At 40.7% G+C, this 27,994-nt stretch overlaps 1 protein-coding gene across 6 annotated transcripts; it reads right to left on the reverse strand.

Moving 5' to 3' along the window:
* Window positions 1–2,213: 2,213 nt before the first annotated feature.
* Window positions 2,214–27,784, reverse strand: atp2a1l (ATPase sarcoplasmic/endoplasmic reticulum Ca2+ transporting 1, like). Of its 6 annotated transcripts, none has more exons than XM_088323090.1 (25): window positions 27,604–27,784; window positions 26,548–26,660; window positions 24,107–24,224; window positions 18,453–18,470; window positions 17,712–17,794; window positions 15,769–15,873; window positions 13,936–14,074; window positions 12,220–12,300; window positions 11,742–11,827; window positions 11,372–11,669; window positions 11,127–11,293; window positions 10,956–11,044; window positions 10,685–10,787; window positions 10,471–10,602; window positions 9,483–9,599; window positions 9,191–9,409; window positions 8,991–9,102; window positions 7,785–8,008; window positions 7,436–7,656; window positions 5,710–5,912; window positions 5,557–5,642; window positions 5,343–5,476; window positions 5,160–5,277; window positions 4,852–4,969; window positions 2,214–2,543 (listed from the first exon to the last, which is right to left on the reverse strand). In XM_088323090.1, exons 7-25 carry the CDS (start codon window positions 14,021–14,023, stop codon window positions 2,527–2,529), a joined length of 2,613 nt encoding a protein of 870 aa, XP_088179216.1. In that variant the 5' UTR covers window positions 14,024–14,074; window positions 15,769–15,873; window positions 17,712–17,794; window positions 18,453–18,470; window positions 24,107–24,224; window positions 26,548–26,660; window positions 27,604–27,784; the 3' UTR covers window positions 2,214–2,526. The 6 variants fall into 6 exon arrangements, with proteins under 6 accessions (XP_088179216.1, XP_088179215.1, XP_088179214.1 ...); XM_088323089.1 differs by having other exon boundaries at window positions 24,107–24,241; XM_088323088.1 differs by having other exon boundaries at window positions 24,107–24,266.
* Between the last annotated feature and the right edge of the window lie 210 nt (window positions 27,785–27,994).

Below are 27,994 nucleotides of genomic sequence, written 5' to 3' on the forward strand. Positions count from 1 at the left end.
GTTGTGGGCTACTAAGGTTTTATTTCGGTTTGATGCCTTTTAACGTTGTACCCCTTTTTGAGGTTTATTTGTGTTGGTGGTGTGTGTACTATGAATAACTCACGTGTGATTGTAGTATTTAATCCTTTAATTGTTTGTACGTGTTCTGTGTTACAATAAATAAAATATCAGAGTTTAGCTAGCTGCTAATGCTGGGATATTATTACGAATACGTTCAATTATTACCTCACTCAATACACTCTTAAAAACGAAAATTCACATCAAACATGATAGAGAATTCAAACTACACCTACCTTAAAAACATTTCTGTAAGAGTCTTGTGTTAAATCATTATTATTTTAAACTTGTTTCACATTTGAAGTCTTTTGATTTCTGCATTTGCTACAGTCTGGTGACACTGCCATCTAGAGGTGACATTAATGTTCGCACTCCAAGTTCTTTTAACGAGTCTTATGATTACATATAAACAAGTGCAAGTAATAAGATGTTCCTCAAAGTCGCTAACAGTTTATAACACATAAATAACAACAGTTCTTTTTCATTTTACGAAGAGAATAAATCACAACACGTACTATAATTGAGTTTAACAGTGTCGTCCAAGCTAGAGTACCTGAAAACTTAATGAGCTAAACAGGTTTTTTTTTTTTTGCTAAGCCACAATTAAAGTAGGTAAACGTCGGCAAAGTATTTTCAGTCAAGTGATTAATGTATATTTTACCCCCTTTTCGACGTTCACGATGAGCCATAACTAATAAAAACACTTACAAAATGGCGTCCTCAGTGCTATGAACGCTGGTGAAAGAAATATAAAATATCAAGGATGGTAATGGCTTTCCTTTCCATTAACTTTTTGCTGAAATGAACACGTTTTCAACTAATAATAATTTGCCGACTTACATTTCTTTTCATTGTTGCATTCTACTTTTTAAAGGTGGGGTGTGTCCGTTGAGGTCTCCTTAAAGGGACTGTGTGTAATATTTGACCACTAGATGTCACTGTATTGTGTAGTAAAACTTTTAACAAGTGTTAAAACAGGACGAGGGAAAAATACAAACTGCAGGGACTCAAAGTAACCCAAATGCATAATTGTTCCTTGGTATTTCTTGCCAAGCCTTTCGTGAATGAAAGAGAATAAAGAAAAAGATAAAAATGGAAAAGAAATGAGGGGAAGAGGAAAAAAATAGAAAACAATCAATACAGGAAAAACAGAAAAGAAAAAATAGGGAAAACAGAAATCAGTTATTATCTTTTATATTTGAAAAATTGTAGATTTTGTTTTATTTTGGTAGTCGTTTCTAAGAGGTGAAATGGGGAAGTCTAACTCGTAAAGTGCTAGTGTTTTCAGGTATGTGTAAGTAGAACTACTAAAACCGGTTAATACAGGGTTGTCAAAGATGCGGCTCGCAGGCCAGATCAGGCCCGCAAAGGCTCTTAGTCCGGCCTGCAAGACGAGGCTGAGAGAAGCACAAGAGAAAAATGTTCGGCAGTTTGAAATATGTCCACTGGATGTCGCCAAATCCAGGCAACACTCACAAAGCAACTGGAGCAGTATGTCTTTCTCTCTTTCTCACTCTGCGTTTCTCTTTTTCTTTAAGTCTTTTCTATTTTTCATTCCGACTCTCGCTCTTTTTGACATCTCTCCGTCTCTTCTCAATTTGTCTACCGTTTTTTTTTCTTTCTCATTTTCTCTCTTGCGTGGTTTTTCTTTATCTTCCTCTCAATCTCTCTCTCTCTTTATTTTTTATCTCTCTCATTCCTTTTTATCTACAAGTCAGGCCCCTGTTATTTCTACCATGTGGCCCCTGAGCTCAACAGGGTCTGACATCCCTGGGTTAATACCACAAAAAAAAAAAATATGCTCAGCAATACAGATAAGAAGTTTGTCATCATCATTTTATTTCATCTCATGGCGTAAACAATATATAAGACCAAAAGTGTTGAGACTGCGTGGACATGCCCAAGGTGTGTCAAGAGGCCACTGACTGCAGCTCGCCTATAGAGTAAGAAGCCCGAGGCCACAGGATGGATGCTGGCTCCTTCTGCCCTTCGTCAAGTCATTAATGCAACCCTACAGCACACTGCGCAGATCTGGCCCCTAAAGCGGGGCGCCTGCACGAGGCAGTAAAGACTAAAAGAGTCAAAGTCACGAGCTGATAAAAATCTATCGTAGGAAAATGGACAGAGGACACAAAAACACAACGGCTGAGAATATCCAAGTTTAACAAAAAAGTCACTTTTAATACACCAGTTCTTAGAATAAAATCTTAAATACTTTGAATTTGCGGGGATGTCTCCCTGGTTTAAAACGTCAATCTCCTTTCCTATTAGAGATGCTATTTTTATATCAATTTTTGACCTGTTTTGTTGATTTTTTTGGGGCACATTTCCCTGTATTTTATCTTCTCTCCTCAGTTGGTTAGTTCAGTTGGGCCTTGTGGTTGTGATGCTTCCGTTCTCTCGTTCTCTCTCTCTTGGCTCTTCTCCAACTATTTCTATCCAACCCTTTTAAGATCTCCTTCTACATCTCTATTTAGCTTCTGTACCTGTCAAGAGAAAGCAAATCAGTTAAAAAAGGGGGAGGGGGTATGTGTTGTGTTGCAAAATTAACAGAGAAAGAAGTTGCTCTGCAAATGTTTTTAGGAAGGTTTTCCCTAAAAACAGACAGAAACAAGGCAACGTTGAAAAAAGCTTACTCTACCAAAAGCAGAAACTTACAGCTTTAGATATGTCATCAAATGACACAAAAAGCTTCTCTTATACTAATTCAATTACAGTGGTACCTCAACCTAAGAGGGAACCGACGGGATTCTTTTCTCTTTTCGTCGGTTGCAAGACAAATGTTTAGCATTCATTTATAACAAGCAGCAGTTTAGCGATGTTCACACTCCAAAATAGCTTTTGTCGTGATTACCGATGTGAATCACTTGTGCCCGCTCATTTGGCGCCAACCGCCTCGGGTTCTGATTGGCTCCCTGTCACTATTTGAACCCTGTCCTGTCAATCCCCTGTTGTAAACTAGGCAAGCCTTTTTGACCCTGACTCACGCCTGTCCTGTTTTTTGCACCTGTTTCTCTCTCGCTACGACCTGTTTTGATCCCGAACACGTCTGCTCTCCCGTCCCGACTTACGACCCGTTTTTGATCCCGACACGTCTGCTCTCCCATCCCGGCTTACAACTCGTTTCCAACCCCGACCACGTCTTGCTCTCCCAGTCCCAGCTACCGACCAGTTTTCCGCCCCTGACAGCGCCATCGCTCGCTATGGAAGATCCACTTCTGCGTTCGGATCACAATCAGAGTACGAGAGCGACTTGATTCCCGCACCCAGCGAACACCGGATCGTGGGCGCGGCCCTTCCTCTCTCTTTCAATAAAACTTGTGGTAAGCGTCACACAAGTGGGTCCTGTTTCCGGTCTGGTCCTGACACTTCTATTCAAAAATTAGTTTCCCCAGTAATAGTATTCGATGACGCTTTATACCAAAAAACAACAGTGACCAAATGATGAAGGTGCTGTATCTGAGTTAAAACAGGGTGCTTGTCCTGCTACTGGTATCCATGGAAACCCATATTATCTGTTTCATGGGAGGGACCAAACCCCTACCCAAGGGAACCGTGAATAAATACACCTGCAGGTGTTATACTTCTTTATATTTGTTTTTGAATAGATCAGTTTCATCAAATTGGTTGCAAAACTCACAATTAAGGCAACCTAATATATTAGGTCCCTGTTTTGAGATCTAAATTTGATATTTAGTTTTGTACTATTACTTAAGTTGTAGTTTATTTGTTGCATTTTTGTAGATAGATAGATGGATAGATAGATAGATAATTTTATTCATCCCCTTAGGGAAATTCACACTTCCAGCAGTATCCTTGTGTTGAAAAATAAAATAATAAAATAAAGATATAGAATACAAAAATACCCAATATAACGTTTTGCTATAGAGTATTTAAATAGTGCTACGGAAAATACACACTGTAATAAAAAATAGGGTAATATGCAAGTGTGTGTTTTTGTCATATTTCCAAGAGTATTTTGTAGCATTTCTGTAGCATTTTTGTAGTATTTCCATAGTATGATTTTTGTAGTAAAACTGTAGTATTTTTGTAGTATAACTAAAATACAATATTGGGGTCAATTAGTCATATAAATGATTATTTGATATGAAGAGGCAAGTTGAATATTTATTTTAAGCTCCTCCTTTTTGAAGCACCACATCCATTTTTATTTTTTTTCAGTTTTTTGTTTCATTACTTGCCCAAGATACACCACAGGACATGGAGCTCCTATGACACTGGTGGTTAAGGGATCCGTGAACTGTGAAAACTTTGATATTGCTTCTTAGTCTTTTGTCTTCTCTGGTCAAGGCACCACAGCATTGAATTACGCTACAGAGCCTAGAAAATCTATAAGCTCACAATAATTAGCACAAATGCCAATGCAAGAAAAATGGAAAGGAGCTAAACTCGTTGCATACAACTTGTTCGGAACACATGAACAATAAGTACAGTTCGCAAATGATGCACATGCCTGGTGGATGTGCATGAGGACACATAGGACGAAACAATGACATGCAATAAGACAAAAAATACTTGTACAATTTGACAACTTTATAATACCTTACTTAAGTTACAGGCTAATGGTGATGGTGGAGTGAATTAGCCTGGAAATCAACAGAAAGGTGTTAATGTGACAATGAATGGAGGATCAATGGTAAGACAGGTGTGATTGAACTTGGAGAATGGAATTATCATAAAGTTTATAAAAATGAGAAATAAACCTTTTTGTTTAGAGAATTCAGGTCATCAAACTTGTTACGTCAGAAAGAGGGAAAATTCTCAAATACTTACACTCAACGTAGTTACGGGCAAAAAACTTCAACACCTCGTCAATCAGGATAACGGGGAAGGAAAGTTTAAGCACCATAAGCCACTGTTCTACAGAGAGATGGGTTAACTTGAAGATCATCTGAGGGGTGGAGAACATTTAGGAGTCAGTGGCACAGCTTGAAAGAAACATCGGCGACTGTACCTATTAGTATTCAGAAAGTATTTAGGTCATTGGGATGGATTAATCTATTTTGATTAAGAAGACATTAAAAAAAGTAATGGAATTTCTTTCTTTTAAGTGAAAATCTTAGCATCAGCAATAAACTTACGGGCAGTGGGTCGACGTAGATGATCATGAAGTGCAGGGACATGGAGAGGGACATGGCAGCGAGAAGCCAGAAGTTGCTCCATGGGGGCATGCGGATCAGGGACTGGTTCTCAGACAAGCTAGAGAAAAACACAGAAGAATTAATCTACTGATGTTCACACTCCTCTTGTATTCATGGAGGTACCTGTTGAGGGCGTTGCACATCTCAATGGTGACCAGGACGGAAAGAGCCATGGTCATGGGAGGAGCAGCCTCAAATATTTCACAATCAACATCTGCGAAGTCTTCGTTCTCATCGTGGCACTGCATAAAGTGGGACTGAAAGGGAGGAGAATTGAGGGCCTCAGTGCGTATCTTGAAATGGAGCCTCACCACATGATGAAGAGGCAAACACCTACCAACTGGTGGTAGGTGACTCCAGGACCGGTGGAGTCATACAAAAACCACCAGGCAGCTCCTCCAACGGTAGCAGCACCGACGTATCCTGCAGGAAATCCCCAGTGTGGGTAAAAAACAAAATACATCCACAAATGACTATAGGGGCCACATACCACCGATGGCCATGTATCTGAAGAACAGCCATCCAGAGATCAGAGGCTCTTTGGGGGAACGTGGGGGCTTGCCCATGATGTCCAGATCAGGGGGGTTGAAGCCCAGGGCGGTGGCGGGCAGACCGTCAGTCACCAGGTTGACCCACAGAAGCTGGACCGGGATCAAAGCCTCAGGGAGACCCAGAGCGGCAGTCAGGAAGATACTAGCAAGACAAATAGGAGAAGTCCAAAGAGGGTCTTGTAGAGGCAGAGTACTGCAGAATATAGATCAGGGGTCTCAAACTCCACCAGAGGGCCATTTGCGACTCCTCCATCCATCCATTGCCATCCGGGATCTGTTAGCATGGGCAGTAGCCTCAGCAGGGAAGCCCAGACCTCCCTATATCTATCCCAGCCACTTCATTCGGCTTATCCGACAGGATCCCGGGGAGTTCCCAACTGGCCTAGAGACATAGTCACTCCAGCTTGTCCTAGGTCGTCGTCGGGGCCTCCTGCTCGTGGGACAGGTCCATAAACACCTCCCAAGGGAGGCGTTCTTGTGGCATCCTTATCAGATGCCCGAGCCACCTTGACTTGCTCCTCTCAATGCGAAATAGAAGCGGCTCTATACTGAGTCTCTTCCGGATGACCTAGCTTCTCACCCTACATTTGCCGCCTGTGTGATGATAGTTTGAAGTCACTGCTTTAATACTAAAGTTTAATGTCGGTGCAGCCCACGATCTTGATATGGATGCTAGCTTCGTGCTCATTAGATAGGCCGAGGTCAAAATTGGGAACAATTCACTCACAAATACAGCCACAATTAAAGTGTGAGCAAAACATAAGCATAAGACGCACCAAATTAGAAAGAGAGAGAAAGAGAGAGACAGAGGCAGAGGACACACAGAGAGAGAGATAAACAGATTGGCAAAGAAAGAAAGAGACAAATAAAGAAAGGGATAAAGAGAGACAGAAGGAAACAGGGAGACAGAGGGTGAGACAGGGGAAAGCAGAGAGAGAGAGAGACAGAGAAGTAAAGACTGAGACAGAGAGAGCAAGAGAGAATCACAGAGAGAGAAAGAGAGAGACTGAAAGACAGACATAGACACAGAAAAAAAGACGGAGAAAGACAGACAAACAGAGACACAAAAAAAGAAACCCAGATACGCAGAGACACAGAGACAGAGAAAAAGAAAGTGACAGAGACAGACAGAAAGACACAGAGAGAGAGAGAGAGAGAGAGAAAGAGAGAGACTGAAAGACAGACATAGACACAGAAAAAAAGACGGAGAAAGACAGACAAACAGAGACACAAAAAAAGAAACCCAGATACACAGAGACACAGAGACAGAGAAAAAGAAAGTGACAGAGACAGACAGAAAGACACAGAGAGAGAGAGAGACAGAGAGACAGAGAGAGAGAGAGAAAATTTGATTACTATTTACTTATTACTGGATTCCTTATTTTCTATTTAATTATAAATACAGTTTTTATCTTTAGATCTGATTTTGCGAAGAAACAAATACTGGTGTATATATATGAGAATAGTGGAATGTTTGATGCAACGTCGCCCCGCTTTTCCTGGAACCTAATTCCGGCGGTCTTTGAGTCTATTGAGTTTGAGACCCCTCTTGCAGATGTTTTTTCAACTCAATATTCTGACAAGGACCCGGACTGCCCACACAGCAGTGGAGGGATCATCAATGCAGTCTTGGAGTCAAGTGTTTTCCTTGTGGAGCTTACTCACCAGACGACCTCACCCACGTTGGAGGAGATAAGGTAGCGGATGAACTGCTTCATGTTGTTGTAGATGGCTCTGCCCTCCTCAACAGCTGCCACAATGGAAGAGAAGTTGTCGTCAGCCAGGACCATCTCAGAGGCAGACTTGGCAACGGCAGTGCCAGAGCCCATAGCGATGCCAATCTCGGCCTTCTTCAGGGCGGGGGCATCGTTCACACCGTCTCCGGTCTACAGCGAGAGGACGAAATTTGCTAAATAGATGGAATTGGATCATTTTCCTGCAGCCACAAACTGTAGCTGACAAAAATAGGGTAGATAATACTCATTGTAAATCGCATGTTTAGCTGACTTCTTACCATAGCAGTAATGTCATCATAACCCTGCAGAAACTCAACAATCTTGGACTTGTGGGACGGCTCCACACGGGCAAAGCAACAAGCTCTGCGGACGGCCTCGGACTGCTCGTGCAAAGGAAGGTCATCAAACTCGCGTCCGGTGTAGGCCTTGCTCTCCACGTCCTCGTCCTCGCTGAAGATGCCAATACGACGGCAGATGGCGATGGCGGTTCCCTTGTTGTCACCTGAGAGGTGATAGAATACAATAGAATTGTCCTTTTTGTCATTATTAACAATGTAATGAACAATGTTTATGAGATTAGACGTGGCACTTCAGGATAAACGTGTAATAAAAGAATTAAAAGAAAATGGGATCAAATAGAAACGTAGGATGAATAGGCAAATATTTACAAGGGACTGGCCTCTGACACAAGCCCATCTAATAGACATTAAGTTAGTGGCTCTCAACCTTTTTCAAAAGGCCAGCAAGAATTAATTAACCTCTAAATGTTGCTAAATGTGTTAGTGACTAACTGACCGTGCAACCAAAATGAGTGCTAAAAAGCACAAGGAAAAATACCAGCTATAGACCCGCAGCAGCAAGAATGCAAAAAAATATCACGTTGTAATTATAATTAAAATGTAATTAAAATAGGCTCAATTAACCACTAAGCATTATGCCACTTAGAAATCAAATTTCCTAGAAAATCACAACGAACCATGATATAATTTTAGAACAATTCTCCAGGCTACTAATGTGGTCTTAGGGCATCACGTTGGACATCTCTGCTTTAGGCTCATGTTATGTCAAATAAACGGTACTTTCTCAACCTATGAGTAATATTAAAATAGATTTTTGTGTGATAGCTCATGTATTATTGCTTATTATATAAATGAATATGTTTTTTTTAATGAATGAAGGTGTTCTTTTTTTACCGCTAAACAATAAATGCTGTCCTTTAGAGTGAAAGAGCTCGCTGTGTTATATTTTGAGCAAAGTCTCCTTAGAATTACAAACTATTTGCGGGTGGGAAATAGCAGGAAAAAAAAAATTTAAGAATCATTGCATACATACTAAAACCCTGTTATACATAAATAGGACAAAATGGGCCAGAAATGAATTGCTTGTGACTTGTAATGTTATAGAATGTTTGTACAAGCTAAGCTAATGAAATTGCCCATATTTTTAGGCTTACGTGAGAACATACAATAACACTGAATACAAACCAGTAATCATAATGACACGGATTCCGGCAGCTCTGCACAGCTCGATGGAGCTAGATACTTCCTTGCGAGGGGGGTCCAACATTCCAACGCAGCCAACAAAGGTCAGGTCAGTCTGCAGAGAAAGCGCGCCGGGGAGGCGTTAACGATCGGACCTTGTAAATCTTGCATACTTTTCATGCGACTTGCCATCGAGCTCTCACCTCGTACTCGGCGAACTTGGTGGAGTCCTCCAAGTTCATCTCCTCAGGCTTAAGAGGGTTATCGCAGGTGGCCAGGGCCAGGCAACGCAGGGTGTCACGGCCGGTACCCCAGTCCCTAATGACAGTCATGATCTTCTCCCTGATGGCGTTGGTCAGGGGAACGCGGGTGGTGCCAACGCGCACGTACATGCACCTGTCGATCACACCTTCGGGGGCGCCCTACGGAGACAGGTTGTTATAATATCTTTGGCTTGGAGATTTGAAACACTTGGCCAGAGAGAAAGGCACCAACCTTCACAAACATCTTGGCACCGCCCTCACCCTTGGTGGGGGTGCAGTACACGGACATAGATTTCCTGTCACGGGAGAACTCCAGAGTGAAGTTCTTCTTCATGAGCTGCTTGATGACCTTTAGACCAAGAATTGATAAACATTTACTTAACAACCATTTCAAACAGTTAATTTCTGTCAAATTAATGTCCCTAGAAATAAGAAAGAGACCAATAAATGCAAGGACTCAAAAAACAGGTAGGTAGTGTCCAGTTTACAAACATAAATAGTTTCAGGAAGATTTTCTTAAGTCAAATGTGTTTGTATATCCTATCACTTTAATTAAGTTATAAAAGTAGGGTTATATCAAGCCCAGGTAAAGGTGGTCTTCATGACTTTAAAATGATCTACTTGCTGTCGCCAACTTCTGGCTGAAATCATCATTGCAGCCTCTGTCAAGCTGCTTGTATCGGCGTGTGCAAGTATGTGTCTCTCTTAGACACACTTAAATAAACTCTTCTTTTTTCATCTTTTTGGGGGTTTAGGTTAGCTTTTTGGACTGTATTTAGAGCATTGCTTTTCTTACTTTCACCATTTTCATCCTAGAATTAAAGGAAACCTCAAGCAAGCACTTGAAAAACACTCTTCTGCCCTTCATCCCCCCTGCCTCCTTCCCTCCAGTGTAATGTGCTCTGTGGCCGGAACACCGAAGATAAAAGTAAGACAAAAGCAGATAGACTTGGAGAAAAAAACTATATAGAGGGTCTTTTAACTCAGTTGGGCATTGTTAACACATACTTAATACCTTTTTTTATTTAAAGGAGACCTTAAACTATGCACACTACCTTTAAGACATGACACTCACTTTTAACATAATTAATAGACACTATTATCATTAACGCCTAAACTATTGGTATATTTTCAGAGTCTAAAGTATACAAAGATCAAGAAGAACAATAGCAACAACCACTAAAACCTTATGGGATATAAATTATTGAGCTGAATCTTACAGAGCAGCAAGCGTTGGCCCTCTCAATTTTGGAAAGGTTCTTCACGCTGGAGTTGAACACATTCATCTTCTCAACCAGGCAGCACAGGGCGGTTTCAGTGGCTTCACCGACCTTCTCATAGATCTTCTTGGACTGTTAAAATCGAAGACAGTAATTGGCCCTGACTGGTCCGCAACACATAGCAAAACTGGGGGAAGTGTATCGCAGGCCCTACCTCATTGTAGTCCAGAGAGGAGTCATTGCACAGAGCGCAGATGGTGGCAAGCTCCACGAGACCGTCATAGACACTGCAGTTGGTCTTTGCACCAGCCTGAGAACTGCAAAATGTGATATGTGATGGTTTTAAGACGTTGTTTGAAACACAGGAAGCAATTGCATTGACCACCACTGACTGATATCAGTGCCAATGACAGCTATTGATGTCAAAATGTTATTTTTCCGTTTTAGTAGGCCGACAATGAATGTATTAAGAGCTGGAAACTTACACCTCGCCCTCAGGGGTGTACTTGGATCCGGAGATATCAAAGGCATCAAGGTCAACGTGGCTGCCCTCAACGTTCTTGACAATGAACATCTGCGGAGCAGGAACTCGTCAGGCCTTGTCAAGCGTGCGAAACAACTTGCTTTGGCCTGATTGACTTTTCTAATGGACTCACCTTGGTCACACACATCTGGTTGGTGGTGAGGGTGCCGGTCTTGTCGGAGCAGATGACTGAGGTGCAGCCAAGGGTCTCCACAGAGGGCAGGCTTCTGACAATGGCGTTCTTCTTAGCCATACGACGGGTTCCGAGGGCCAGGCAGGTGGTGATGACAGCGGGCAGACCTGAGGAAAAGAGAACCTTGTTTGTTTGTTGCTTATCCCCACAGAAGAGACATTGGAAAAAGACACCGGACGTCTCACCCTCAGGGATGGCGGCCACAGCCAAAGCGACAGCAATCTTGAAGTAGTAGACGGCACCGCGGATCCAAGATCCTCCGTGGACGGGGTCGTTAAAGTGGCCAATGTTGATGGCCCAGACGGCAACGCAGATCAGAGAGATAACCTTGGACAGTTGCTCGCCGAACTCATCAAGTTTGGCCTGCAGAGGGGTCTTCTCCTGCTCGGTGGCGGCCATCTGGTCGCGGATCTTGCCGATTTCCGTGGAGACTCCGGTGGCCACAGCCACGCCGATAGCTTTGCCGGCTGCGATATTGGTGCCCTGCAGTGGAGAGTAGGAAATTAAGTTGTTTGGAAGAGCTGGAAGAAACAACAAAGTTGGTAGGAAGCTCACAGAGAAAAGCATGTTCTTCTTGTCCTGGTTGACGGCTCTTAGGTCGGGAACAGACTCGGTGTGCTTGATCACACTGACCGACTCACCTGACACATGAAATGAGGCAATTGTGATGAAAACAACCAGGAGTTTTGATCAATACACATTGAACGTTCCCTTAGAGTCTTTACAGCTGAACTTTAGAATTCTTATGTACCACTGTTAATTGTTTTAAAACATTTTGAGCAACATGCTGGCATCTAACAAGGAGATAAAAGTGGTTGACCCATGATTGCACTGACATTCAAAAAGATTCATGTCTTGTGAAGTAGAAAATGCATATTGGTCACAGAGTGATATAATTAAAGTTTTGCAGCTCAAAGAGCTTCCGTGATTTTTCCTTGAGTTTAAAGTATTCTTGATCACCCTCGAAAGTCATGATACATTATTTAATTCTTACTTATCACTTGAAGCCAACCAATAACCTCAAACTGCTTACCAGTGAGGATGGACTGGTCAACACGAAGGGTGGTGGACTTGATGGAAACAAGCCTGATGTCAGCGGGAACTTTGTCACCAACTGGGAATCACATGCAAAAAACATGGTAAACATCCTCCATTCATATTTTTGGACTGATTCAAACTATTACAATGACGGCATCTTTGCCTCATTTAGATTGTATGCTTTCACAAAAAACACACGACATTAGGTAAAAATGCACTGATCAAGACTTATTTTATAGCTAGTGGTGTAACGATAATGGCAATATTGTGAAATCAAATTAATAAAATTGCCATGATAAATTCTTGTTTTGTCACGTTATCATAACCCACAAATTTGATATTTTCTTTATAGTAATATATTGGTTAGTGCAGGTGACTGACTGCATAAATATGATACCCCTCTGCAGGAACATTAATTATTTTCACACTCCATAAAATGCAAGCGACTGTAAGGGAGATCCCTGCAGCATTTCTATACTTGATCCACGGATTTCATAAGGGTGCGGTGGGTAAACCGATGCCCTGCGAGAATGAAGTACAGCGGGTTAGGGAGGGGGTGCGCGTGTAGGCACAGGCGGGTGTTGGATTGTCAGCCAAAGGGACAACAGGTGTACACGGACCAGTGAGGGGAGAAGAGGTGCGGCAGGTGCTAGCCAGGGTATTTATACTTTGTGATTTTGTTTTCCTCCGCTCAGCATGTTTTCACAACCCAGCGGTGGCTCCGCCGGCCCTCGCTGGGCCTTGCCTTAAAAAGCCAAGACGCGCGTGTGGCCTTCGGCTTTCAACCCGCAGTCAATCGTGCGTCTGTTGATGGACATGTCATGAGGTGAACTTGCAGTAGGTAAAATTAAATATAAAACGTGAATATGCTTAGCGTTGACAGACACTCTAAGACAAAAAATTGTTTACCTGCAGCATATTTTCATTATTGTTTAGTTCTGTTTCTAATAATTAGGTCGAATGATCACGCTGACAGATGCTTTTCTTACATCCATAAGTTTACTTTTATTTGGTTATAGTTTGAAGTCACACCAAATTCATAATGAGAGATTTTTAATTAGGTGGCTACTGATTGCCAATAAGAGATTCCCCAAGTTTCCCCTAAAATTGGAGACAGCGGAACTTAAGTGTATACAAGTGTATGAATGTGTATACAAGAGTAATACATTTATTGATTTCTTTTTTTTGTCTTATTTTGTTGCCTACCCACTTCTACTCCACTGCTGTGAAAATTAGATTTATATACATATATATATATATATATATATATATACATATATATATATACATATATATATATACATATATATATATATATATATACACATATATATATATATATATATATACACATATATATATATATATATATATATATTTATTTATTTATTTATTTATTTATTTTTACAGGGGAACTTTAGTATTTATTATTTATGTTGGGTGACTACCATACCAAACATTCCTAACTCTCGAGCTCTGCAGACGTATTTCAATCAATGTTTCACAAAATGTATTGCGCCAAAGCACTTATTTTGCATGACAAATTTTTCACACAATAAAATAAAACGGGATTGGAATTGAATGGTTCCACTTGTACATCACTGATACATTATTAGTGGAAAATATTTAGCTGGCATTTCTGGTGGCCAAAAGTTTGGGAATGACGGTTCCCCACAAACAAATTCCTCAAAAGAACATAATGGAATCTTACCAGACACCTCAACGATGTCTCCAGGCACAATTTCCCTGGCCTTGATCCTCTGCACGCTCTTTCTGTCAGAACGGTAGACTTTGCCCATTTCAGGCTCATACTCCTTAAGAGCCTCAATGGCATCTTCAGCATTACGCTCCTGTGGTGCAAACACACACAATAGACTCAAATTTTGAAGAAAAAAAAAAGAGGCGATACATCAGCAAGGGGGATGTCATCGTAAATGAGCGACATATAAACAAAGATGAGCGCCATCATTGCGTGGCTTCCTCACACATTGTTCTGCGGCTGACAAAAAAGAATGATAAATGCTCTCATACAAAAAAAAGCCCTGGCATGGGCTAGATGGCCTTCCTGCCCAGACTAATGCCCAACAGCGGTGCCAAGCACTTAACGGCGTGCCTGCAGAGGTGTTGGAATAGCCCGCCAGGAATCAGCCAATACCTGCTAGCACATCTGTCATGTACACAGAGGGCTTACCACATTAAGAAGACTAGACAACCTAATTTTTAAGAGACCAGCCAGTAATGGAGAATATTTTATTGCTGACCATTTACTTTTTGAAATGTTTCAACTTTGTGATGCGAATAAGGTGCAATATTCAATTAAATTGTATTCTATTCCAGATTGCTAATAACAACCTTTTTTTTGATACATTTGAAAAATCTGAGATCCCTATTCCAACATTAAAGCAGTGAATTTCAACTTTATTTTATTATATACATAAAAACTGGTTTAGTGGTCTGCTACATTTTTAATATAATGTAATATTCTCTTATGGACTCGTTGCAGAGATTTGCACTGATTGAGCCAAGTGTGCCAGATCTCCATAATCATGAGGACAACGGCAGGGCAGAGCTGGATTAATCAGTTTTTTCCATTCATGAAATGCAGGAGAAAAAAAGTTGGAGTAATTTCAGGAAGTTATCAAGGTGTGCAATGAGTTTATTAGTTTGTACTTTTTTAAAATGCCTGGTAAGTTTATTTTTACTTAACATTAAATTATAAATACAAATATACATATTTTAAGCTAAAGTGCATTTTCTACAGACCTGCAATAGCTCATCAACAAAGGGTTTTATTTGACTTTGTTTTAAAGGAAACACGATTTAAGTAAAAATGAGTTGTATCATTTCTTTAGTACTAGATTTCATTCCTTAAGACAAGTTTGTTTTTAGAACTAAAAGTATGATGCGCTCCTTCTAGTCAAAACACACAATTTCAATTAATATTACATTTGTAAAATATCAATTAGTTTCTGACTCAACCTCTCCATTTATCAGTCTGCTCGGGAACATCACGAGACCAAACACAGTGAGCTGTGATTGGTCAGAGTGCCGAAACAACTGAGATGTAAATTAGGAGGTTAACTGACATTTAGTACTACATCAAGTTAGAGAGAGATCGATGAAAACGTTGATTTCTCTGCTTAATTCATATTGTATAAACTCTAAATTAATCCAACAGAATCAATGTGATTATATTATGGTGCACTCTTAAAACATCTTCTCGCGCAATTAAACAAGACAACAATATTTTTGTCATGTTTTTGTTTTTCTGTTTACAACATATAGAATGACATGTGTGACATTGTTTACGTACGTTGTGTGAAATGGTGTAATACCACCGTCCTGAGCAGCCAAAGGCTATTTTGAGACTGCCCGCTGTAAAAGTGATAGAGTTCCTGTCGGGCATGAGGCGGGCCAGCCCGGGGTAACCCGAGCCTGCCCGTGTGCTTTCTGACATCACCGTAACGGGATTGGTGTGTTATTGCCCAAAATGCCAGGGACCCCTCGAAACCTTCTCCAGTCCAGACCCGTTCATTGCACTAACCTGCCAGACTCCGACCACAGCATTAGCAATGAGGATGAGGAGGATGACAAAAGGCTCCACGAAGGCTGTAACGGTCTCCTCGCCTTCCTCAAACCAAGCCAGAACCTTGAAGGACATAAAGGGAGTCAGATTGTTGAGCAGCGAATTGAACATTGAGGTCAGGATTGCAAACTGAGTATCAACTAGGGGAACTAACTTTTTTATGAGCTATATCGTTGTGTAAAGGTGTTCAAAACCCAACCTGATTGCAATGAATAGCCGGCGGCATCTTAATAGGCCCATGTTGTAATGACATCAAGCAATTCAAAAAATGAAAGCGAAAATTACATATCTTTATTATAATATTAAATTATTAATCAAGAAAAAATAACAAAGCTAAGTCAACATTTTTTCTAATCTAAGGTATTGTATATAACTTCACAAATATTCTACCTGCTGACAACCTCTTTTGGATAAAATCTTCATTGCAGCTATTCTTGTTGCGCGTGCAAATATGTGAAATTATTAGACGCCCTGGAATACTTTCTTGCTTTTTCACGTTTTTGGGGGTTTGGCCTGTATTTGAAACAGACCTATTCTTACTTTGACCATTTTCATCTTTGAATCAACCACGACCATGTGGGTAAGATCACTTTTCTCCCCCCATCCCCCTGCGTAATGTGCTTCGTGGATGGAACACCAATGATAAAAGTAAGATAAAAGCAGATAGGCGCGGAGGGCATATATATATATATATATATATATATATATATATATATATATATATATATATATATATATAGGCTGTTTGGACTCAAATGGGCATTGTAACACATACTTAATTGTCAAGTCCATTCATGTTTATTTGTATAGCACTTAATCACAAAAAGTCTCAAAGGGGTTCACATACTACAGACTATTGTGACACCATCCCCTGATCTAAAACCTACATGAGGGCAAGGACAATTTCAAAACTTCTGCATGAGGAAAATAAGAAACCTAGAGAAAATATTTAATTTAAAACTTTTTAGGGACGCCTCTAACTATGCAATGCACCTTGAAGTTAACTTGCTTAGCATATTGAATTGGATTGTCTGTTTCATAAATACAAACTTGAAATTGAACCAATCATCAAATGTATTGAATTATATTTTATTTTTATAACGCGATTGTCAGAAAAAGGGACTTCACTGTTTTAAATTTGATGTTGAGGAAATTCTAATGGTTGCTGGATGATTCAAATTTAAATTTATACCTCAAAGACATCAATATACTTTAAAAGGCCATCGATTTTTTTGGGGGGGGGGTGAAGTTCTTAGTTGGAAGTCTGTTTGACTGTGCATAAGAAATGGATAAAAATAATACCCATGCAATTAATGTTTTATCAATCAGAAATAAAATAGACATCTTGATCGTACGGGAGGTGGAGTCATAATTGTATGACGTCATCGATATTAATTGAATCTGGACGTCCTTGCGACTTAAAGCTCATCGTTCCTTCCTTGAGTCCTGACCTTTCCCGAAGGATTCAGTTTCTCTCCTCAGCTTCGGGTTGCCCTTAAAATAACCCCCCACCCGCCTCACTCCGGCACTGCACCCTCCTGTTCCCTCCCTCAGCCACCCTATTCACTTTCATGAACCCCTCAAACCCTCCCTCTCACCCCTCAATATTCGCCTTCTAAGGCCATCATGACAGCTGGCAGTGAAAGCCGGCAGCCAGAATTAATACACCTCCTCCTACGACACCGCAACTTGTCTCAAGTTGTCATCTTCTGAAATACACTGAGTGATCTTGGAAGACGAACTGGAGACTAAATTGGGGGGTGGGGTGGTGGGGGCTAGCTTTAGATAGAGGTTCAAGACAGAATTTGACAGGGCTTGTTGTCCCTCACACCAATTGAGTTCTCAACTCTGGATTTCAAATGACCCTCATGGTGGAACAAGGCGCCCAGTGCTTAACTTACAAAAGAGATGCAGGCGGCCAGCAGCAGGATTCTGACCAGCAAGTCCTCGAACTGCTCAACAATCAGCTCCCAAATGCTTTTGCCTGACATGTGCAAAAAAAGACGTGTGAAAGGCTTGAATTCAGTCATCAAAATGTGGTCAAGATGAATTATCAGTGTTTGAATCAAGGTGACTTTACTCTCCTTTGTATACATGTACCAAAAAGTACTTGGCTTTAACGTAATGAAAACCTAATGATCCCAAAATTGAAGAATGAAATCTCACGTTTTGGATTTACAATTACAAAGGACATCTTCAGTGTTAGACAATTAGCGAAATTTCAGACTTTAAATGTGAAGAAATATATTGATTCAATGATCCTGATGTCTTCGAATTTAAACTGTGCAGAATATCGCTGCTTTTCGAACTTTGTATTATAAGGTCAATGCTCCAAAAGACTCCCTCAGTTTCACAGTACGAATAAAATCTTTGACTGAACAAGTTATTTGGGCTTGCGTAAAAGTACTTCAGTTTTAGACAGGGTTTGATATCGCTGAATTAGGAAGAGAAGTATTTTGGATCAATGGGTAGACTCCACATCTAAAAATTTAGACTTGGAGATGTTTCATGAAAATAAGGTGAAGGGTTTAGTTGCCTTGATTCGTCATTTACGTCTCACCATGACTTGAATGATTAAGAATCTAATCGTACAAGATGCATGTCACATGAATACTACTGAGAGGTGTCCTTTCAGAGCTTACCTTCCTCAGCGGGCAGCTCTGGAGAAGAACAGGAGAGAAAACAGATATTCAATGTAATGCACACAAAATGTTTACAGTCAACAGTAATTAGCTATTGTTGGTCAATCATGTTGCATATCATTAAATCCTAAACTATCCAAGGACCGCCCCTTTGAACCCTGGCCTAAAATTAAAACGAGCTCCCCGGCCCATATATCAGCTTCTTGAGCCTGTCACCTGTCTCTCTCGCTCTCCAGCCATCTTCTTTGGCTATCTTTAAATAGCCCCTTAAAGCCCTCAAAGATCTCTGCTTCTCAATGTCTCGCTATGTGTCAAGCAGCTGTCGCAAGGCCCCGCTAAAAAAGCCGTCGCCAAGCAAGCCGAGACTCTCGCCCGACTACACACACTGTCTTACCGTTGAAGCCATACTTGTCCAGATTCTTCTTGAACTGGTCGGGCGTCAGACCCGTTTGCTCGTTCACGCCGAAATAAGCCAGGCATTCTGCCGGGACTTTGGTGTGTGCGTTCTCCATCCTGTTGGGATAGATATAGGACGGGCCGTACCGACGGTTCCTGTCCGCGCTCTCTTGTTGGGTCTACTCGTCTACAAGTACGCGCACCCTTGTTCCACCACCCTCACCCTTAAGTGGCACCCTCCAATTCAGGAGTGCTGGTCTGACAGAAAGAGCGAATAAGTGCATACTTGCCCAGGGTTTTATACCACCTAAAGGGTTCTAGGATTGGTGGACACCCCCCGCCGGCACACGCCTTCACATACCAACACCAAGGGCGCACATGGCGACTGGGAGGCCCCGCATCAGGGAGGGGCGTGGCATGAGGTGGGGCAATAGGGAGGTGAGACAGGAACGATGGGTACAAGGAGGCTTGGATTTTGGGAAAGGACGTGATGAAGTAGTGGTGGGTCGGAGGGAGGGGTGTCACCACGGTTGAAAATGGGATCTGTTTTTGGAACATGCATGGTCAGTGGAATAAGACTAAGAGAGAAGGTGAGAGAGCGACGCAGAGGATCATACAGCAGGAAGGTTTTTTTTTTCTTCCAGGGGGGTGGGCAGCGTTCACTGAGTGACAGCTCAACTGGTTTTGACTGAAGAAATTGCGGAAGGTTGGAGACATGTTAGGGACTAAACGTGGGGATCCATGGACATCAATGGCAATGTTTCCAGTGGTGTTTATTTGTCTTTAGGAAAGTTGGGGTCACCCAGAAAAAGGTAAAACATTTTTGGGAGAAGTTGCAGGATGAACATCAAAATGTACTCGATCCTTTGTGAACTTCAGATCAACAAATCATTGTTATAAACTTGGTACATTATTTTTCCTTATCGTCTTTACGTGATTACCAAGACTTGGAGGCAAAAACACCTGCAGCACTGAATAGGTCTAAATCCTTTTGATAAGGTATTAACCACAACCCTTCACTGCAGTCACCAAATATTTTACAGATGCTCAAGAGTGGTGGAATATCCTCAGAATTTTCTCAATGTGCAATATGTGCCTCCACACTGTTGAGGCTCTATCGAACATGCACATTGCATAAGAGATGAAAGTTTGCAAGAGGAGGGGGGATAGGAGCAGGAATGTTGAGAGCAAAGCCGGCATGACACCTAATCGCACCACAGAGGAGATGCACTGATGGATAGATGTAGGGGATCAGATTATATTCCCCTTTCTTTCGCTGTTACAAGCAGTGAACAACCTCAGCTGGTCTCACAATGGCCTCTTGTGGCAGAGTCAAAGCATTGAAGTGTCCGTAACATTCAGTACAATGGCACTATTTCATTAAATCCACAAAAAAAGCCTCTAGTGTGCGCTTATGATATATTTTCTGGTAGGCCAGGAATGCCTCTCGACAAGCAGTTAGCAGTCTAGATAGCAATACAGGCAGCTCAACCGGCAGATTGACAGCTAGATAGCCGACAGACAGGCAGATCTTGCAGGTTCAATTAAATTAAATGATCCCGCGGAGGAAAGAGCAGATGAAAAGTTGATTTACTATTTGTTTAAACAGCACTAAAGTGTCGTAAACAGGCGGGCGGGGGTCCTGGGATCTACAAGTTGGCGCTACAAGTCAATAAGACATCAGGTGTCACACACCACACAGCTATGGCGCTCTTCTTTTTATTATGTCCAAACTGTTCTTGTTCTGCTTTGCTAACTTTTAAAGAACAACTTAGCAACACGGTTAAAAAAAATGTGATTATGTGTATTCCTGCTATTTTAAGTGAAGGGGTTTTCATTCAAGATGATTTTTGTTAGTTATTAAAAATTGAAGAGAAAGCTAACAATAGTTTACCAAGCTCATGCTTAATAAAATCAATTACAAAAAAACTTTATTTGAAATCAATATGCGATTAGTTGGACCAAAAAATATATCCACATGTATTGGAGGATAACAGTGAGTGAAATAAATATATTTTCTACCATGATGAGTGACATATAGAATGATTGCTTGGAAGGCTGATGTCGCCCTTCAGATCTGATAACGTCGCTCAGTGCAGCCTTGAATTCTACACCGAGCTTATTTTGACATGTTATTCAAGCCATGTTCAGCTTTGACGTTATTAACTGTTTAAAAAGACGCCGGTCGGTCATTTGTTGCTGCATCAATAAATGCCCACTTACTGTCTAGTACACTGTTGAAGATTATGTGGCCTTAGATGACACATGATATAAATGACTGGACTTTGACGCTATGTACAGGTTTTATGTTTCCTGTTGCTATAGTTTCAGTTCTTCTGTTTTTAATTCAAAATTCTTCAAGACTACGTAAAATGTCTAACTTCAAAAAATGCCAATTTCAAAGACAAATGTGCATTCAACCTGTCAAATTAATGTTGTAGAAATTGAAATATACTTTGTTATTGTTACTATATAATAAGTACTTTAATATAAAGAACTGCAAAATTACTATATCCTACATTGTACCATCATGGGGAGCTAATCTATGTCTTTTGTTGTGCTTAGAAAAAGGCCCAAGTATAAACAGTCTCTAACTAGCAAGCTATAATAAAAATGTAGCTATCATCTATCTGCTGATGAAGAATGACTTTTCTTACTCCACAAGTTTGTTTAAAATTTGAGCTGTGATACAGGGAGAAAAAAAAGCGCTGGATTTGAGCAGTTCTGTTGAGGTTTTTTATTCAGAATATTCTGGGAACAAATGAGGTACAGAACAAAGCAGTTTGATTCACAAGTACACTGTCTGACAATCACTTTTATATTAGGAAAGTGGGCTAACTCAACTTGATAAATTGTATTGTTTCAGGTGTATTTTTTTTATGTACTCTTTTGTCCAATCATATTTGGTCGACAACATCATCGGTTGCTGTTCAGCTGTTGTACAAGCGTTCTGACCTCTGAGATTTTGGGGGGCTGTGATTGGGGTCGGCCTGTCAGTGTCTCCCTCATTGCGGCGCAGTGACATTTAACTCAATATCCCAGAAGTATAATGTTTCCCTACCCTCCCAACCCCAACTACCCTCACCCACCCTCCATCTTCAAGCCACTACACGGTGCAAGCTGTGACAACAGTGGGGGTGCAACATGCCGGGACATCTTGCCAGGTCTGAGGGATTACACTGTGCCACCTTAACCCCAACCGCCTAACTCCTCTCAGCCTTTCCTTCATTTGTGACCACTATCCGTGTTGCCAGTTCTGAACAAGTGTTAAGTAGTGCGGGTGGGTTGGGATGTGAGTTGTGGTGGGTTGTGCGGGCTGCAGCTGTGTGAGCGTCAGGCTTATGCAACTCAAGAGCATCTCTGCTGACTTGCACAAGTCAAGTGGGACGGACAAGGAGACACTTTCGGATGCATAAGAGAAAATGTGAGGGATAGATAAAACATTCAGTATCTTGCTTGTGTTTCAAACAGCTCGTCATTGTGAAGCATGATAACGACAAAATTACAAAGTAGGCTGAATTTGAGGAACAAAGGCAAGGCTTTGCATTACAACATCAGCGTGATGATGAGTTTGCCTATTAGAGAGAACTGGCAAGTGTCACTTTTTATGTTCCCAGGGCACCAACCAAGGTTCAGAGTTTGGTGTGGAAGAACACAAGAGCGATGACCTACATAACCTTAAACCCATTACACATTGGAGTTGGACTAGAACAGAACATCATAAACCAAACAGATCGAGGTCCAAAAGTGAGACGAGGCCTACACCTTTTTTTTCAAAGCAGTATTAGCTATGGATAAAAAGTCCTAATAAAATTACAGAGGGAAGAAAACTGCTTGTTGGGGGTCAGGGTGAAGAAGGAGGAAATATTACAAAGAAAGGAGGTAAAAAAAATGACAAGAGTGAGGTAGGGAGGGTAGAAAGATAGATGGATGGATAGATTGATCGAAAAGAAAGAGATAAAGAAAAGAAAGAAAGAAAATAAGAAGGCAAACTGGGAAGGAAGTCGGCATAGATAGACAGAGAGACAGAACGACCGATAGATAGATAGATAGATAGATAGATAGATAGATAGATAGATAGATAGATAGATAGATAGATAGATAGATAGATAGATAGATAGATAGATAGATAGATAGATAGAGAGAGAGAGAGAGATAGAGAGATAGATAGATAGATAGATAGATAGATAGATAGATAGATAGATAGATAGATAGATAGATAGATAGATAGATAGATAGATAGATAGATAGATAGATAGATAGATAGATAGATAGATAGATAGATAGAGAGAGAGAGAGAGAGAGAGAGAGAGAGAGAGAGAGAGAGAGAGAGAGAGAGAGAGAGAGAGAGATAGCCAGCTAGCTAGCTAAAAAAAAGGTAATATTTCAAGTAAATAAATAAAGTAAATAAATAAAGTAATTCAATAAATTAAACAAGGCAGCAAACAAGCAAGTAATTAGGGAAAGACACAGGGGAGAAAAATAGCAAGGGATGAAGGAAGAAAGGAAGGAATGACTGACATAAAGAAAGAAAGAAAGAAAGAAAGAAAGAAAGAAAGAAAGAAAGAAAGAAAGACAGAATGGAAGGAAAAAGGGAGGGAGGGAGTGAGGGAAGAAAGAAAGAAAGACAGAATAGAAGGAAAGAAGGGAGGGAGGGAGTGAGGGAAGAAAGAAAGAAAGAAAGAAAGAAAGAAAGAAAGAAAGAAGGACGGAAGGAAACTAAATGCTATTGAAACGGATAGTGTCCTGAAGAGGCATTGCCTAGCTGTGAGTGATTTTCAGAAACTCTGTTAACTCTCATTTTCAAATCGCATCAACTCACATGCAGTCACTAACAAAATCGTCCGGCAAAGAGACGGCTTGAGCAAACTCGACTTGAAAGACGCGGCCGCACTTGAAAGTGAGGACATAATTAGTAGCGAGCAATAAGGCAGCGGATAAAGGAGCTATAGCGTCCGAGTTAGCCGAGTACTTTTTACAGCATTAGCTAATAGTAATAATAGAAGTGGCAGCTGAGTCTATGAATCCAGGATTCCTCTGCAGATATAAATAGAGCAGGTGACACTGTGGTTCTGGGTATGGCACCACGGAAGCTTTACACACGTTTTACTTATTAATACATCCCAAGGAGAACCATTTGTAGTAAACAAGTCCTGAATCTACTTCAATCCAGTTTTCTACATCTACAGAAAGTGACTTGATTACATTTATCTCGCCAGGGAAGCAAATGAACCATGTAGACAAATCTAGGGACCGACCTGTTTTCAATTCCTGGTCCTAATTGGAGTCCAGAATTTCATGTTTGCAGTATTGGGGTGACTGCATTGGGCTCAGGGGATCCCTCCAGGTTGTTCGCACCATTCTTTAAACTTGAGTCTGCAATATAGAAGACGCTGGGGAGATAGTGGGAAAGCCAGTCTAAAAGAAGTTGCAGACAAAAACATATCATCACACATATGTGCGTTTTCTTTTAATCATTTTATTTTTTTTCAAATATAATGAATGATGCTGGTAATTTCTTTCACTGTTCTGCCCTGCGAAACAAGGTTACCTCACTATTTATTTTCCATAAATGCTATTCATTAGACTGTCTATGGTGTTGGACATGTGTGTTAGCGTGGAATTGTTTACAAACCTCATCTCATCTCATCTCATTAGCTGCACCGCTTATCCTCAGTAGGGTCGCGGGGGTGCTGGAGCCCATCCCAGCAATCATCAGGCAATGGGCAGGGGACACCCTGAACTGGTTGCCAGCCAATCGCAGGGCACACAGGGACAGACAACTCGCTCGCTCATTCACACCTAGGGACAATTTGGACCGGCCAATCCACCTGACATACCTGTTTTTGGAATGTGGGAGAAAACCGGAGTGCCCAGAGAACATACAAACTCCGCACAGGAAGTCCGGTAGCTGGATTTGAACCCACACAGGAGGTTCACAAGGCCTTAGAACTGTGCCAAACACACGCTAACCACTGCGCCGCCGTGCTGCTGTTTACAAACCTCTGTTTACAAAATCGTTTGGCACTATAAAAACAAGACTTTGTCCAAGTCAATACAAAACGAGTTTTCTTCTTTTTTTTTTGCTAACTTCCGTACTATAGCTTCGTGACGTGCAGTCAGATGAGGCAGGTGAGGCTGTGATTACCTGTCATTAACGAAATATAAAATTATAACTATATTAAATGCTTATATTAATTCAGTTTTTTTTTTTTTTTAGACACAAGAAATATGTTGTTTTAAAAAAGTAGCTTGGTCACTGCCAGAGCTGTTTCCCTTAATTTAATTGTGTTTGTTGCAATTCAAGTGCCGGTGAATAAGTTTTATAATCGATTTAGTTGTCGATTAAGCAATTATCAAAACGGTTGGACGTAATTCTTTTCAGTGATGTCCAGGGGAGGCAGGTAGAGTACAGCCTCAAATGGTTTTATTTCACGCGGGCAGCACGGTGGCGCAGTGGTTAGCACGTGTGCGGCACGGTTCTGAGGTCATGAGATCGAACCTCCTATGTGGAGTTTGCATGTTCTCCCCGTGCTTGCGTGGGTTTCCTCCGGGCACTCCGGTTTCCTCCCACGTTCCAAAGACATGCATGTTAGGTGAATTGGCTGGTCCAAATTGTCCCTCGGAAGAATGAGCGAGTCAATGGTTGTCTGTCTCTGCGACTGGCTGGCAACCAGTTGAGGCTGTCTCCTGCCCACAGCCCGAAGATAGCTGGGATGGGCTCCAGCACCCCCGCGACCCTACTGAGGATAAGCAGTGCAGATAATGGATGGATGGTTTTATTTCATTACCGTTAAAGTAATATCTCATTCATTGTTTCCCATAGAATTTCTGAGACCGCGTAACAATCTAACAATTCAAAAAAATCGATTTGGTCCATTTTTAGAGCAAATCATGAAACTAGATCTATGATCAATGTGTTCCCTTCTATTCTTAGCATTGTAAGTGACAAATGAATTGTCACTGTAAAATCTAAAATGCACAGCAAAATTAACATTCGGGGGGATTTTTTAAGGGTTATTGTTCTATCTTCTTTATTCATTATCCATTATCCGTTATCGGTCAGTTCATAATACGCTACAAAGCCTAGGAGCCGGGACTCTTACTCTCAGCCAAAAGGCCAAGCTAAGGTCCTAGCCTTAAAGCCTTGCGATCATAGCGAATGCATCGTTCCCGGAGGTACTGCAATACCGGGCCGATGCGTGGGTGGCCATGTGTGTCTGTTAAATTCAAATACAGCACTTTAATCATCTGGTTGCTGTTGTGTTTTGGTGAAAAGCGTCATTCCGCTCTTCAGAGATGAGACAGTTCTCTTCATTGACGGGCAGCGGCTAAATCCTAAATTACTGAGGAAAAACTATTTTTGTTCTGAAATAATTAAAGTCAAGTCATGTTTATTTGTATAGTTTATTATCACAAGGAGTCTCAAAGGGCTGCACAGACCACAGAACTACACCGGTCTATTGAGGCAGACTACCGAGAAATATGGCAACGATTTCAAGCATTTACAAACCCTTCACAACAAATTTAAGCATGTGTCAAACTTTGAAAACACAACATTCATATTCAAGTCTTTTCAAACATTTCAAGCACCTGTAGTATAGTTAAAAATACGCCCCGTGGCATGACTCAAGACGAAAAACGAAATGTGTAATATGTGATCGGCACGAATTAATGAAATAGGATGACAGTACCTCACCTTGCATTGGGGACGGATTCCTGCTCGAACAGGGCATTTTGACATGGACGTCATCCCACATATCGTCAAATGTATAAGGATATGGGGACGATTGCGCGGCCAAGAAAGTCCGTCTGTAAACGTGAGAAACGAAAAATGATCAGTTGCACCAACAAATTGAGAAATAATCAATGTTGGACGCTTTACTTTAAAAAAAGTAATTAGTTATAGCTACTCACTACCGCTTCCAAAAGGTAACCGAATTAGTCACTGAATCACATTATAGTAAATGTATCTAGTTACACAAACTCTGATACTCGTTCCTGGAGAAATTTGCATTTATTTGACATAAAATGTGTTAATTGTCAGCCATCTTACCATCTTAGATAAAAACCTGTATGGTCGATGTCACAGAATTTAAAAGAATCGGAGGCTTTTCCAACTAAAAGAGCACTTACAACTTAGGCCAGTTTCTAAGATCTCGCTTCGAAATGTTTTTGCTTATTTATCTTTTCATATCTTTCACCTTCTTTCCTTTTTTCAGTTTTTATTACATGTTTAGCCTGGAGTGCCAAGTCTAATCAATGACTTTAAAGATAATTCAAATTTTAATTCAAAAACCAAAAGGGAAATATTGCCATGTTATTTTCATTACATCGGGCCGTCAGAACGTTATGGGGTTTAAGTTTTATTAATCTGTTGAAAGTTAGCTAGCTAAAAGGTGATCAGCTAAAGAGCTACAGCCAGATTAGCTAAAAATAATGTTATGAATATTCAAATAATACTAATGTAGGCGTAGAATGTAACTAATATTAACTTAGTATAGTATAAATGTATGTATTTATAAAAAACAAATTGAAAATATACAATGTTTGTTAGGAAATGGCAGGGTGGAAAACATTCAGAGACACTGTTAAAGAAAACAAGCTATAATTCAAATTATATCCATCCCTGAGCTTGAGCACTGTTTATTTCTAAGTGTTAAACATGTAAGGGTCGTAATAAAAGTAATAAAAACATGAAATATATTTTTTGACAATAGCAAAAAGAGCTAATGAGCTAATGAGTACACCTTACCTGTATGCTGTTAAACGTGTCTCATAAAGTAAAACATACAAATGGAAAACAACTCGAAGTGGAAGTTGAATAACAGTCCAAACACTAAATTTTAATTATTAATGAGTTTGTGGAATGTTAATTAAAATAGATTTTGCCTTTAATATGTGACTCAGGCGGCCATTTTACGACTGGTCGGAGAGTGGCGATGACGTCACCGACGTAAGAGTCACGCCGAAGTCGTTATGACGTCACACTTGTTCAGAATTCAGTTTGACAAATACTGTAGCATTTAAAATTATACATAAATGAAAATATAGCCTCGTTCCTCTTCCAAAAACAGATATATGTGCTACAAAGCACAAGGGAAGAATAACAACTGCGGAAACTCAAAGTGACCAAAAATCATTTT

Source organism: Urocampus carinirostris, chromosome 19 (genome assembly GCF_059441175.1).
Source record: "Urocampus carinirostris isolate Australia breed hairy pipefish chromosome 19, RoL_Ucar_1.0, whole genome shotgun sequence".
In the NCBI taxonomy this organism is placed as follows: Eukaryota; Metazoa; Chordata; class Actinopteri; order Syngnathiformes; family Syngnathidae; genus Urocampus; species Urocampus carinirostris.

Bases quoted from the DNA above. Each gene is read 5' to 3' on its own strand.
- atp2a1l (XM_088323085.1), bottom strand. From the start codon at position 18,964: ATGGAGAACGCACACACCAAAGTCCCGGCAGAATGCCTGGCTTATTTC. The intron at 11,294-11,371 runs GTGAGACGTCCG...TCTTTTCCTCAG, and splicing joins TGTGGCCGCCATCCCTGAGG to GTCTGCCCGCTGTCATCACC. The intron at 11,045-11,126 runs GTGAGTCCATTA...CCTGCTCCGCAG, and splicing joins ACCAGATGTGTGTGACCAAG to ATGTTCATTGTCAAGAACGT.